The 14,032-nt window shown below is 39.2% G+C and overlaps 1 protein-coding gene across 1 annotated transcript in view; it reads right to left on the reverse strand.

Annotated features, from left to right (window-relative positions):
• Window positions 1–4,010: 4,010 nt before the first annotated feature.
• The window catches only part of RAP1A (RAP1A, member of RAS oncogene family), a 115,779-nt gene continuing 105,757 nt past the window's right edge, over window positions 4,011–14,032 (reverse strand). Inside the window, exons 8-9 of the mRNA XM_078155507.1 lie at window positions 9,486–9,600; window positions 4,011–4,728 (exon numbers count right to left, since the gene is read on the reverse strand). Coding sequence (XP_078011633.1) covers window positions 9,514–9,600 — 87 coding nt within the window. The 3' untranslated portion in view covers window positions 4,011–4,728; window positions 9,486–9,513. The remainder of the gene's footprint in view (window positions 4,729–9,485; window positions 9,601–14,032) is intronic.

Raw genomic sequence — 14,032 nt, forward strand, 5'->3', positions numbered from 1 at the left:
GTCACTTGACCCTGTTTGCCTCAGTTTCCTCATCTGTAAAATAAGTTAAAGAAACAAATGGTAAACCACTCCAGTCTCTGCCAAGAAAACCCCAAATGGGGTCACAAAGAGTTGGACACAACTGAAAACTCAGCAACAACAAATTATTATTATTATTATACAGTAAAACATTTGGACAAATCTATTAAGACGAAATTCAATAGGGACAAATGTTAACTTCTTACATTTGGGTTCCAAAATTCAATTTCACCGTTACAAGGTTAGAGAGACAAATCAGCAATTTATCTCAAAAAAGATCTGGCGGTTTTACGAACTCCAAGCTCAACAAGTGAACAGTATGACAGCCAAAACATCTAATGAAATCTTAGGCTGCATTCAGAGAGGTAGAGCTTCTAGGAAGGAGTTGAGAGTCATATTGTAGCCTGCACTGGTCAGACTACCATGTAAGTTGTGTGTTCTATTCTAGGCACTACAGTTTAAAAAGGTCGTGATGAGCTGAAGAATTGCTAGAGAACAACTAGAATTGAGCAGGCCCATGAGGCTTAATCTAAGGACTACGGATTAATTGGAGTAAAGGGAGATTTTAGCTTGGAGAAGATTTAGAAGGGACATGGTAGTTGTCTTCAAATACTGGAAGGGCCATCATGTGGTTGACTCTGAAGGCAGAAGTGGGAATGATGGATGGAAGTTCAGAGAGGCAGATCTAGGTTTGTTCAGGAAAAACCTCTTAACAATCAGAGCTATTCCAAAGCAGAACAGGCTGTCTTAGGAAGCAGCAGTCAGCTCCCTCTTTTTGGATGTCTTCAAACAAGCTGGGATTACCACTGGTTGGGCATGTTCCAGCGGGTAGACTTAAGGACCGGAGGCTCCTTCTAACTCTGAAATTTTGTGATTCTACTTGAGTCTGTAGTGGCAGAGCAGGTACTTGGACCCAGGGGTCTTGAGCTCTGGTCTGTAGACAGCTCCTTCAAATGTGCTTTTTCACAAACTCTGATGGGTCGATATTTACTCAGTCTGGTGTTGATGTACTTTCATTTCTTTATAAATGGGAGACATGTTCACAGCTCTACCTCACTGCAGTTGTGCTTAACTTACATTGCTAATATTTTGTGGGTAATTAGGTTGTAAAGTTCTACAGAGGAAGACTATTTCTTGGTATTCCCTAACATCCCTAGGCATCAAAATTGCTATTAAATTTAGTTTCTTTGAAGTACTTTCATTTGAATTCCTATTGATGTATTAACTAATGCTGAAGCCCCCTCTAGTGGAGCCTCCAATGTTTACCTAGTAAGAATCATAACACTGAAAGGGACCATCCAGGTCATCCAGTCCAAGTCACGGGAGTTGGAAGGGCCCTCAGAGGCCATGTGGCCCAAACTCCAAACTTTACAGATAAGAAGACCAAGGCTGAGCTTAAGTGACTAAGTCACACAGCTTGCAAGTATCAGAGGCAAGATTTGAATGCAGGTCTCCTTGCCAAGTCTGGTATTTTAATGTTTTGATCTGTGTTCCTACAACTGGGGCATCTTTATCTATCTAGGACACTTTGCTGCTTCAGTGGAAACTATCGTGCACACTTTCGAATGTAATCAAAAGCCAAAGAGCAGGGCCCCCCTTTGCACCTCATCGTCATGGTTCCTGTAATCTCAGAATGTTCAGGGTGGAGGGTCCTAAGAGGCCAGTTAGCTTACTCCAAGCCTGAACAAAGATGCCTTCTACACTACCCCTAAGCAGTCATTCAGCCTTTACTTGTTCAAATCCTTCTGAGGAGAACCTACAAAACAGGGCAGTACATTTTCTGTCTCTGCTTAGAAATTTCCCCTTTTCACAAGTTTAAATCTGCCTCTTTTCAACTTTCACCCGTTACTCCCAGCTCAGCCTTTGAGGGCAGTCTTACCCATGACTACCTTCAAACATTTGACAGAACTATCCTGTTTCTCCTGAATCTTTTCTTCTCCAGGCTAAACACTCCAAGTTCTGTGGACTTACTTTCCTATGACATTACCTTGGATGTACCATCTGGCTTGCCCTTTTCTGGATACTTTCACACATGTCACATTCTTGTAGAGTCAGTCAGTGGAGGATGGTTTTTCACATACCTGCCTACCTACATACATACATAATCCAGGCAGATTCTGCTGGGGCCAAGCCTAGAAGTTCACAACAATGCTAAAACTAACTGGTTTTACTCTAGAGAAACCTGAATTTTACAAGATATCCTTTTAGCCCATTTTGTCCACAACTATAGATTCTTCCAAAGATGGCACTGAATGTCTCTGATGAGTACATGAGTGGCTTGTGTTTAGCTCTCAGTATTTGTGCCCTTGGCCCCACAAAGTTCCAACTTGTACCTAAAAGGATCACAGAAGATGTGACCCAGGGATTCAACTACTAATACAAATACAAAATAACAAAAATCTGCACAAACTGTGTAGCTTGCTGAGTACTTTAAATCCATCAGCTCACACTTTGGAAAGGTGAGTAGCATAAATATTATCATTCCCTGGGTGGCTGGGAAGTTGCCCCAATTACTGGTGGAGCTAGGGGGCAAACCTGCTGCCTTTGAGGTTCTTTTCACCCATGACAACCTGTGCTTCCCCTAAGAGGCCTGCGGTGGCATTGGCAGTCAAGCACACCGTAATCTCAAGTAACAGTCTTAGTTACTTCCATCTAATTTGGAAGCTCATACCAACTGCACAAAGGCATAGAACAAGGTCATCTCTTAAAAGTTTTACTCATTTACAAGAAGGTTGTTTATATTTGTATAATTAAGAATGAAATCACTAGAAGATTAGTTTTAGACAGACACTGTACTTCCAGAGTCCCTCATAAAAAACACATTCCACCCTAACTTGGAAGAACTACCCACCCCTGCTTTTCCCACTTTCCTTCTTTTGCCCTTCAACCTAAGACAAATGCATAACTGGGCCAGTGGAAGAAGGGTGCTGGGAAATTAAAGTTTTATTAGGAACTTCTGGGAAAACACCAATATTTCCAAATGCTTTCTCTGAGTCACATTTTCTCAGGCTAGTAAGAACTTAAATTTCAAACCTGATGCTACAGTAATTTGGTAATCAGTGAGCCGATTACACCCTTAGAAAATACCATTTTCCTCATAAATTCCTCATAACAGCTTTCAATAAAATTATAACTAGATCCCTGAGCAACGTTTTAGATTTGTTAGTTGGTCTTCTACTTAATGCTTGAGGGGTGAGGCACATGCTGTCCTAACCCTACCCCTTGCTCCCCCCCAAGACACCAAGTACAATTCCAACTCCAACACGCTCTAAGCCTGCTGTTGCTTCACAAAGAACACACAGGTAATACTGACATAAATTCTTGTTGCACCTACTCCCTGAATTTTTCAAAACTGAAAAATATTAGGATGGGGAAAAAGAAAAAAAATTACCTTGCTATACATTACACTAAATTTAAAAATTAGCAGATTTCCAAATGACTGCTTGTTCACCCTAAAAAATAAGAGCAGTTGGCAGTACTCATTCTCTATCTTCTGATCTTGGCCCATTCTCTCTTCCTTTCCCCTGAATAAATTCAAACTGATTACAAAGCAACTCTGAGAAACTTCCCATAATACTTCATTCCTGAGCTTATGATCTACACATTAACAATGCAAAGATTCCCCCAATGAAATTACAAGCCACATAAAATTAAAGACCATAGGAAAAGTCATACCCTGATATAGTATTAAATTTTTTTTAACATATAAAAATAATGTACACAGGGACTATTCAGTAGAATACAATCTTTAAGATCCAAGAAAATATACAAAATGATTTAATGTAGCCCAATATATTTTACTGTACATAAGGATTAAATATAGAAGAAGAGTGAGTCTGAATCTGTTCCTTGAGAAACCATTAATATTAGGGTATAAAACTATTATATAGGTACTGGGCAAGGAGGGGCTATTGCTACATTTCAAACATATCAGTCCACATTTTTAAAAGATCCCTCATCTGTGGAACAGTAACAAAAACACACAAACCAAATGAAAATGTACTAAAATTTAATCATTCATAAAAGCTGTAATTTAATCTGTGACAGTAAAACACAAGAAGCAATATTAGAGTTGGTTTAGTATATTATATATTTTAGCTTTGAAAGCCATAGAAATCAGTTATCCCAGTTTTTTCCTATAAAAGACCCATTTTTTCCAAAGCATTATGCACAAACAATTTTAATTAGAATATAATGGCAGAATGATACTCCATAATTTTTAAATATAAAATGAAGTCAATGACTCAAAAAAGTTATTTGCTGCAGTGAGTTTGTGGGGAAATTTCATATTCCATATCTATATCTTTATAGATATAAAGTATAATGGTTCAACTTTTTAGTGCTGGATGGGGAGGAATTATGATAAAAAGGTCAATATGAAATCATTTAATTAGAGTAGCAATATCTAACATTTGAAATGCATCCATGCTCTTTTGTATAATCATATTAGAGTCAAGTATATTTATTTTCACATCTGTTATAACTGCTATTGCAAAGGAGAAATACTATTGTCTTATTTTTCCAAGAGATATACACAGAGCAATTTTTTCTCCAGGGAACTTGTGCAAACCATTATAAGATCTAGATTCTTCACATAATATATAAAACAGGAGAAGCCTCTTCAGGTATGTTGTTAATTAATTAATGTATTTTTTGAAGTCTGGAATGCTGGTACTTTCCAATTAGGCAACAGTTCTTCATTCCTGTAATCTTGAATAGGAACAAAAAGAAAAGTTAATTTCTTGATACAGAGAACACAACAATGAAAAAAGAAAACTCAATTTGGACTAACTACCACTAGAGGGCTAGAAGTACTTGGAACACATAAGATGTGGTAGAAGCAAGAAAACAGTAAAAGGCAGTAAGGCTATTATAATTTCTCTTCACTATGAATCCTTTATATGTAAATCAAACACACGGGACCAGACTGACTCAAAGAGGCCTACAAATGGCTTGCAATTTCAGAGCACAGAGCTTGCTCCCTCCACTCTATGGATTGGTACCTTCGCTGAAACTGAAAGCCTTAGGGAATTGCCTAGAACACTGAGAAGTTAAGGGATCTGACCAGGGTCACACAGCCAGCAGAGGTGAGATGTGGAACCTGAAGCTGGGGCTTTCTGCATCTGAGGCTAGCTGCATCCCCTGGACCATGCTGTCCTTGTGTTTATTGCTTCATATTTTCTTTATTTTATATCTGATGGCATCGTTTGGGGAAAGAAAAAAGGGACATGTTATTTTATACAGATTTCATTTTTACCATTATCATGGAACAGAAGAGAGAAGTCTTTCCCAATCAAGGAATCCTGCCCAACTGCTAGACTTTTCATGAACAAATATAAGATTCTGAAAAGTTCCACTGGGCATAATATGCTATAGTATACTCTTGGTAGGAATTTGAGTTCTTCTACCCCCATAGACCCACTACAAAGGCAACAGGCTAGACAGATGGGCTACAGCAGAGAACCCTCCCCAGGGACCTGGTACAAACAGGTACAAACACTGCATGGCAGGAGGATGGCTCAGCTGTCCTCATGAGGTCCTTTCTGCCCCTGGGTTCCCACAACCAGATGACAAACAAAAAAAATCACTTTGTAAACAGAGAACCTCTATTCATTCATGAAGCTTTGTGTCTGTGGATGATAGCACTACACTTTGTACATGTAAATAATCAGTTACAGCAAAGCACACAACAAATAAAGGGCTTTATGGCTAGTATCGTAACCCAACAAGCATCTATTTTGATGTGCCTGGCAGGGTAGTGTTCTGAGTGCTACAGGGATAAAGAAAGAACAAAAATGATCCCAGCCTTCAAGGAGCTTACATTCTAATGGAGGAGATAACATAACACATACATCAGTATAGACAAGGCACATACAAAGCAGGCATGTTTCCGGCATCCACTGTGAAGTTAAAGTGTACTGACAGAGTTTTCAGAGCTAAAGAAAGTGTGCCAAAGAATGGGTATCTACTCCCAAAGCTTTGTGCTCAGGCTAAAATCTTCCCTTTAGAAAAAACAAACAAACAAAATAAAACAATCTATGGGATCACAAGAGGCCAGCAGATGGCTCCTCTTCCACCAAACTCAAGAGGAAATTATATTTGCATAAACAGACTTAAATGGAATTGGCTAATCAACTTTAAATTCATAGCCAAAGGTGGAGGGTGGCACACACACACAGAGTATAATTTATGTATGTATATATGTATGATATATACATGTATGTATATATAAGAACTGGGGACCCATCCTCAACCTCCAAAATGAGATCCCTAGATGCCCACTTTTAAATAATTAATATTTAAAATCATTAAACTATAGCAAGATACCTAAGGAAGAAAATATCTGCTGATTGATTCTCATTCAATTATGTCAATCAAAAATAGCTTGATTCTACTTCCACAGTATCTCTTCACTCACACAGTCACCACCCTAGCTCATTATCATTTAGGCCCTTATCATTTCTTGCCTAAATACCTGGCTAACAGTCAGTGCCCCTGCTTCTAGTCTGTCCCTCCTTAATCCAGCCTCTACATAGTTGCTAGGTTTGTCTAAACACGTAAGCCCCTTCCTCTCTCTCCTGCCATTCAAGAAGTGTCAATGGCTCCTTACTGACTTTAGAACGAAATACAAACTTCCCAGCCTGGCATTTAATCAATCAACAAATATCTGTTAAACACGACAGGCACTAGGGGCAGCTAGGTGGTGCAGTGGATAGAACACCAGCCCTGGAGTCAGGAGGACCTGAGTTCAAATCTGGCCTCAGACTAGACACCTGACACTTACTAGCTGTGTGACCCTGGGCAAGTCACTTAACCCTAACTGCCTAAAATTAAAAAACCAAACCAAACAAAAAAAACACGCCAGGCACTATGCTAAACACTGAGGATATTACAGGTGCAAAAAAAGAAAAAATGTTTACTCAAAACAAACTTATATTCCAGCTCTTCACAGGCTTACTTACAAGTCTGCTCACTCGTCTTTTTTTTTTTCATATAACAAAAATAGCTAACATTTATACAGCACCCACTATGTGCCAGGCAGTGTGCTAAGTGTTTCACAAACGTCTCATGCGGCCCTCATAACACCTATAGAAGGTAAATGCTATGATTTTCCCCTATTTTACAGATGAAGAAACTAAAGTAGGCAGCCTGGGGTCAGTCGGTCTGTCTCTCTCTCTCTCTCTGATTACATGTTATATCTCTTAGTAGAATGTAAACTTTCTGAGAGAAGTGACTTTTTTTTGTTTTTAATCTTTGGGTTACCGGTGCCCAGCATATATAACACTTATACTCAATATTAACTGAAATAACTTTTATTTGTTTTTAATTCATAGGAGAGAAGACTGCAGGGTAGAGCAGACAGAAGGCCACCAGGAATCAGAAAGACCTAGTCTCCAGTTCCTCCTGGGTCACACACTGGCTGTGTGATGCTGGGCAAGTCCCTTTGCTTCATCCCAGGAGGCTCTTTAAGACTATCAGTGGGGGCAGCTAGGTGACACAGTGGATAGAGCGCTGGCCCTAGAGTCAGGAGGACCTGAATTAAAATCCAGCCTCAGACACTCGACACTTACTAGCTGTGTGACCCTGGGCAAGTCAATTAACCTCTACTGCCTCACCAAAAGGGAAAAAAAAAAAAGACTATCAGTGGCCAATCTGAATGGCAGAGAAAGTTTCTACCACCGGAGGGGACAGGCCTGTCCAAAAAATTCAAGTAATAATAACATTAACTCAGAATGCTGCTGCTTGGAGCCTGAAGCAGGAATCCACTAAAAGCCATTTAGCTAAGTCTTTTTGGCTAAATGATAACTTTTCCAATAAACTTGGCTAAGGAGAAGCAGTTACCATCCAGAAGATTATATTAACTGGCCTTTTCTCCCTCCTATAAGGATTTCTAATTTTTTTTAGTGTGGATATTCCAAACCCGTAACAACTTAGAAGACATTTTTTGAGACTTGTCGCAGACAAAATACTCATTAATCCATGGCTAACTTTGTGATGACACTCTTTAAACTCAGTGGGATGGCTTCCCTCTCTTATCTACCTCCTTTAATTTTTTTTTTTTTAATTTTTAGGCAATTGGGGTTAAGTGACTTGCCCAGGGTCACACAACTAGTAAGTGTCAAGTGTTTGGTCTGAGGCCGGATTTGAACTCAGGTCTTTCAGGGCTGGTGCTCTATGTACTGTGCCACCTCACTGCCCCCTTACCTACCTCCTTTAAAAAATAGAACTACTTCTGCTAACAGAGTTAATTGTCTACTTTGAGACAAGGGTTTATAACCCTTGCCATGCACCCCTCTGGCAGTTTGGTGAAGCCTATGGACCCCCACCCAGAAGAATGTTTTTAAATGAGTAAAATACACAGAATTACAAGGAAAACTAATTTTACCAAAATAAAAATATAATCTCCCCCCAAACCCCACCCCCAAAACTCATGGATCCCAGGCTGAGAATCTGTTTTAGAAGGTTGCTCAGTGGCTAGCACACAGTAGGCACTTACTAAATGTTTACTGATTGATTCAGGCTTCTAGGGAATCATGTGTTATTAGTTAAATTTAATTTAGTGCCGTAGAAGAGGTAATTCACTAAATGAACCCAAGTGATCTCAGAGAATCAGTACAACTCTCCACAGGGATCATTTTAGTTCCTTCTCACCAAAAAAAGAGAGACTTAGATGTTAACTCTTGCCAAAGCATTACTATAAAAATTTCTTTCCAGTTAGTGGGTTTGTTTATAGTATTGATGGTGACAAGTAGAATTATTCAGAGAAATGACATAAGCTATTAAATTAAGGGAAACAAGTGGATTCACAAAACCCAAATTCTAGCTGGGCAGGCAGCCCTGAGGGCTCCCTCAAATCAGTACAGGTGATGCTTACAGTCAGAAGTTGTTCTGATGTTCTCAGATAAATTTATCTGAAAGGCAGACAAAATAGGCTTAACAAGGGATGATTTGTATAAAAATGTGTTTGATGGGGGGCACTGTGAATGGAAAGGACTTTCAACACCCAGGTAGGTAACATGGTCAATGATGTGGACACTTGGGGATAAAGGGTCTGGGCCTCAACCTGGGGTTCCTTTCTTAATAGTCCAACACCATTGGAAAATGTGTCAATTTTGGAGAAAAGAGAACTAGTCCACTTAAAGAATACTTTAATCAAAGCTGATCTGGAGATGTTGTGTGATTCCTGGTAGCTTGTTTCAGCCTTGTGTTTTTTTTCTTTTTTCTTTTTTCTGAGGAGCTGCTGCTGTCTCACTTGAATGCTGCTTAATTCTCAGCCTTCCCTCTAGAAGTGCAAGAACCTGACTGATCTGGGGGAAATAGGTGAAAGAACCTGATGCTATGGAAATCAGAAAAGACCAGCAACTCTTCACTAAGGCAGAAGGATGAGTGCTTGCAGGCAGAGCAAAGACAAACTTGATGCTCTTCACCTGTGCCCACCCATCCACCTGAAAGCCCTGTGATCTTACCTGGCTCAGAGCTGCTGCACACTGGGGTCTAAAGCAGCAGGCAGGATTTCTTTTTAGGTTTCTTCTTTTCCACTGGTGTTTTTCTATTTATTTGTCTGACCAGGTCATAAAATATCTAAAGGGAAAAAAAAGAAAACGGACATTTAAACAATTAATATTTGGGAATTCATTCCACAAAAAGACATCCCTCTGACACGTCTTCTTTCAGTCCTGTACTTTACATCATTGTTATAAAGGGGGTTGTCTTAGAAAGTGCCAAATCTTTCAGGAGACACTCAGCGCACATATAGCAAAACTTATGCTACAGCACGGAATATAATCCTTTGTTCTCAACCAATAAATGAATTAAGGGAAGGAAGTGTTGGGAAACTAGGAAACCATCAGACTTAACTCAATGGACTTACTGGAAATTTAACAATTCAGAAGCTTTATACTATATGGAATCTGTTAATTTTTAAAACTTCTAATGAGAGGCAGGGAAGAGGCACAGCACCACTACTGCTGAACTGGTATGGTTAAACACCACTGGCAACTTGAAATCCTGTCCAAGAAAACTCCCGTGAGACTAGTTTTCAGGTATTTCTGGTCCGAAACATAGGACTCTACTGTTTGATTTTAATTATAAAAAATAAATGGATGATGGGAAACTAGGAAACTATCAGATTTATTTATTTATTTAAATTAATTTATTTATTTTTAGTTTTCAACAATCACTTCCAAAAGCTTTTGAGTTTTAAATTTTCTCCCCCTCCCTCCCCATGACGACATGAAATCTGACATGAGCGCTACATGTACATTCCTATTAAACATATTTTCACGTTAGTCATGTTGTAAAAAAGAATTAGAACCCATGAGAAGAACCACAAGAAAGAAGAAACAAAACAGGAGGGGAAAAAAAGAGCAAATAGCATGCTCTGATCTGAATTCAAACTCCATATTTCTTTCTTTGGATGTGGATAGCATTTTCTATTATGAGACTTTTGGAGATATCTTAGATCCTTCCAAAGTCATCGCAAAACATGTCTGTTACCGTGTACAATGTTCTTCTGGTTCTGCTCAATTTACTCAGCATCAATCCATACATGTCTTTCTAGGTTTTTCTCAAGTTCACTTCACCATTTCTTTTAACACAATTAAACTATCAGATTTAACAAACTGGACTGAGTTAACTGAATTCAGAAATCCTGATTTCTTAATTTTAAAAATCAGGACAATATTATAACAGCATCTCCTCAATTTCACAAAAGCACCAATTTTAATTCTAATAGGCTTCAATGCCTCACCAGGCAGGGTGGTATGGTGTAGAAGGACCAGCCTTGGAGTCCAGAAACACTACTAGTTCAAGGTCCATCTCTGACACATACAACCTGTGTGACTCTGCACAAGTAATTTAACCTTTCAGTGCCCTAGCCCAGGGCTTCTTAAACTTTTTCCTCAAGACTCCTTTTCGAGTTTCCTCAGCATTCCTTGGTGCTGAGTGGGCATGATGGCATGCACAGTGCAAAATGCACATGTTTTGTGTTCAGAACCAAGACTGCAGTGAAGTTGCGCAATGCAACATGGGCCAAGCGCTGCCAGAAACACCTCAGGATTCATTACACATTTGATTCTGAACTAATTTTTGGTCAGTGCGCATTCAGAAACCTTTTGCTGTTGCCAAATTTTTCATGACTCCATATGCACCAGGCATAAAGTTTCCTAAGCCAATGAAATCACTGGGCCAGTAAAAGAAAAAAGCCTCCATGTGACAGAGAGAGGACATTCCAGCAGAGCAGAGGCTCTGCTAAGTTCTTGAAGCAGCACAAGCTTCAAGTCTGTGCACGGGAACGGCCCGTACACCTACTAGCCCAAGGCCAGCAGAGAGAGCTCCAGATATGGTCATCACTAGGGGAGGGAGATTTTCAGCCACAGCAACTCAAGGATATCATCTACTAACAAAGAGAGATGGGCATCAGGAGGACATACCCGCACGGATAAAGTACTGGATCACTTCAATATATATATTTGTAACTGTTTATCAATTCCTCTAAAAAAAAATCCAAACAAACCCAAAATTGAGAGAGAGAGAGAGAGAGAGAGAGAGAGAGAGAGAGACAGAGAGAGAGAGAGAGAGAGAGAGAGAGAGAGAGAGAGAGAGAGAGAGAGAAAATGTGTATGTGTGTCTGTCTGTACTGACAGATCTGTTCTCTCCCAGGTGACTTCAGTCACACTCCTCCTTCAAACACTATTTGTTTCTTTTCTGCAGGGTTTCTTGAACAGGAAAATGACAGGGTGAGAAAGACTATTTTGTCATCTAGGTGGAGAATGGACTGGAGAGGTTACAGTTACTTAAAATCTTACAACAACTCTGTGAAGTGGGTAGCTCATATCCAGAGAACAAGAAACAAGTTCTGAAGTATCATTTCAAGCTTTTTATTTGAAAAAAATCCTTTCTACCTCAATGCAACAGATGGTTCAGAAAAATCCATGAAGCGTAACTGGTGGGGAGGAGTTGAAAGGTCAAGTTTAAAATGAGTGCTTTTCGAAGAATGAAATTACTTGGAATGATTTGAAGTTCCTTCTTATTGCTAATTGAAAGGATAAAAGAAAGACAGAATTGAAGTTTTGCATTTTTTCCTCTATTCCTAAATGGGGATATCTGGATTCTATTTATCATGTCAGCCTTGGGATGAAGCAGTCAGCTCTCCATAAAAGTAAGACTGGTCCTGTTTGTGTAAACTGATACTCAGCATTAGCGACGCAGACTGAAAAACAGTTTAAAGGTGTTCTCAAGGTAACTTCAATCTGCTGCCAATATATCTGTGCAGATAACATATGAAGCTGATATGAGTATCTGCACTGTCCTTTTCCAGTTTTTAGGAAACTGCAAAGCCACAGAAATTTGCTATGTATTGAATCTGAGCAGAAAGCTTTAGCATCAAAATAAAATACTCAAAGAAAGTACTCCTACATAGGATTCTTAAGTTGTCATGAGAGAAAAGAATCATAAATTGTGAAAAACCACTAGCATGAAATTTGTGTTTTCAATCAAGTTAAAACATCTCTTAGTGTGTTTAATACAGTTTGTTCCAGGTCACATTTACTGACAACTAAAATCGCTGGAACCTAAGGGAAGAAAAAATAAAAATGAGTATCAACATACTGGCTATTTGTCCTCAAGAACTTTTCAACTGTTATTATATTACAGAAATGTGAGTCCAAAATGGAAGAGACTTCTTGCAGTCCATTTCCACCACTTAGAGATGAAGGAACTCTGAACTAGAGAGGTTCAGTGTCAGGTGGTGGTATAACCATGAGTATATTTTTTTCTGAAGATTATTAAAACCCTCAAGACCCCCAAACCCAAATTATTATTTCACAACAGGGAAATTCTGAGTCAAATAGTAAATACTTAGCAGTGAATAGCACAATAGGTACAGGTGAAGGAGGGTATGGGATCCACTAATTTCCTGTTTTATTTTTATCATTTGTTAATGCTAGTTTTCTACAAAAGGTAAGTTTTGGTATTCATGACTGAGGAGGGAGGGAATAGACAACTGGGAGAAAGCTAACTCCTTTTGCCAAGTGCTTGAAGAGGTCCAGGAAATTCTGGCAGGAGAAGTTAGAGTAGTAGTTATAAATTAAGGAAATCCTGGAGAGTAAAGGCAAATCAAAAGCAGTATCTAAGGCCAGAAAGAAACTGTAATCTTAACACTGGAGCCTAACCACATAAGCAAGCTACTCCTTTAAATGGCAATGTCATAAACAGACCAAGACATCTCAGATATCACTTTGGGCCCATTCAGCAGGACTAAGGCACAAATGAGCATCACTCAAACCAAGCCCTGTGTGGCTGGCAAAGAGGCCTTCTCTGGTATAGGTCTGTTTACTCTGAAATCAACAAAGACTAGGAGGGTCTCTCTCAGGTTCTTCCTTTGGTGGCCCAGGATTTACATTTACGGCATCATAGAGATTCATTTTTCCTGGGCCCTAGTAATTCCTCTCCTAAAGCATCAAGGTGTGTCTAACGTACCTGTTCTAGAAACACTCAACTATGGTAACTTGGTCAGCATTCCTAACGAGAGCTACGTTCTTAACGTAGAGCAGTCCAGAGGTCAGGGACTAGAAAAGAGCTTATGCACCTGCTAGAGTCTAGAGTTAGAATGATTTGAGTGAATGATGCCTACAAGATGATCAAGTGTATACTTGTGTACACACACACACACACACACACACACACACACACACCCCCTTCCCTGGAATTATGGTGTCACTGCTCAGGAACACACCAAGTAAGACTTTGTGGTTTCCCAGAAGGTAGCATGAATGGACAAACTGTAATGATCTGGCTTAAAAGACTGCTTTCTTTTAATTCTCTTCCTGACTTCATAATCAAAGAATTTATAGATGATATTTAAAAAGGAATTTATTTCAATATAAATCTTTATGTAATAGTTTTGGCAGAGCATTTGGTGATAGGCTGTTTAGAGGACATTTAGAACAAAGGTAAATGAAAGCTATGTTCTTTTCAACATAAATTGAACCATAAATTTATGTGTTGATGTTAA

The sequence above is a fragment of the Phascolarctos cinereus genome, unplaced genomic scaffold (assembly GCF_003287225.1).
Source record: "Phascolarctos cinereus isolate Bilbo 61053 unplaced genomic scaffold, phaCin_HiC Scaffold_5;HRSCAF=322, whole genome shotgun sequence".
In the NCBI taxonomy this organism is placed as follows: Eukaryota; Metazoa; Chordata; class Mammalia; order Diprotodontia; family Phascolarctidae; genus Phascolarctos; species Phascolarctos cinereus.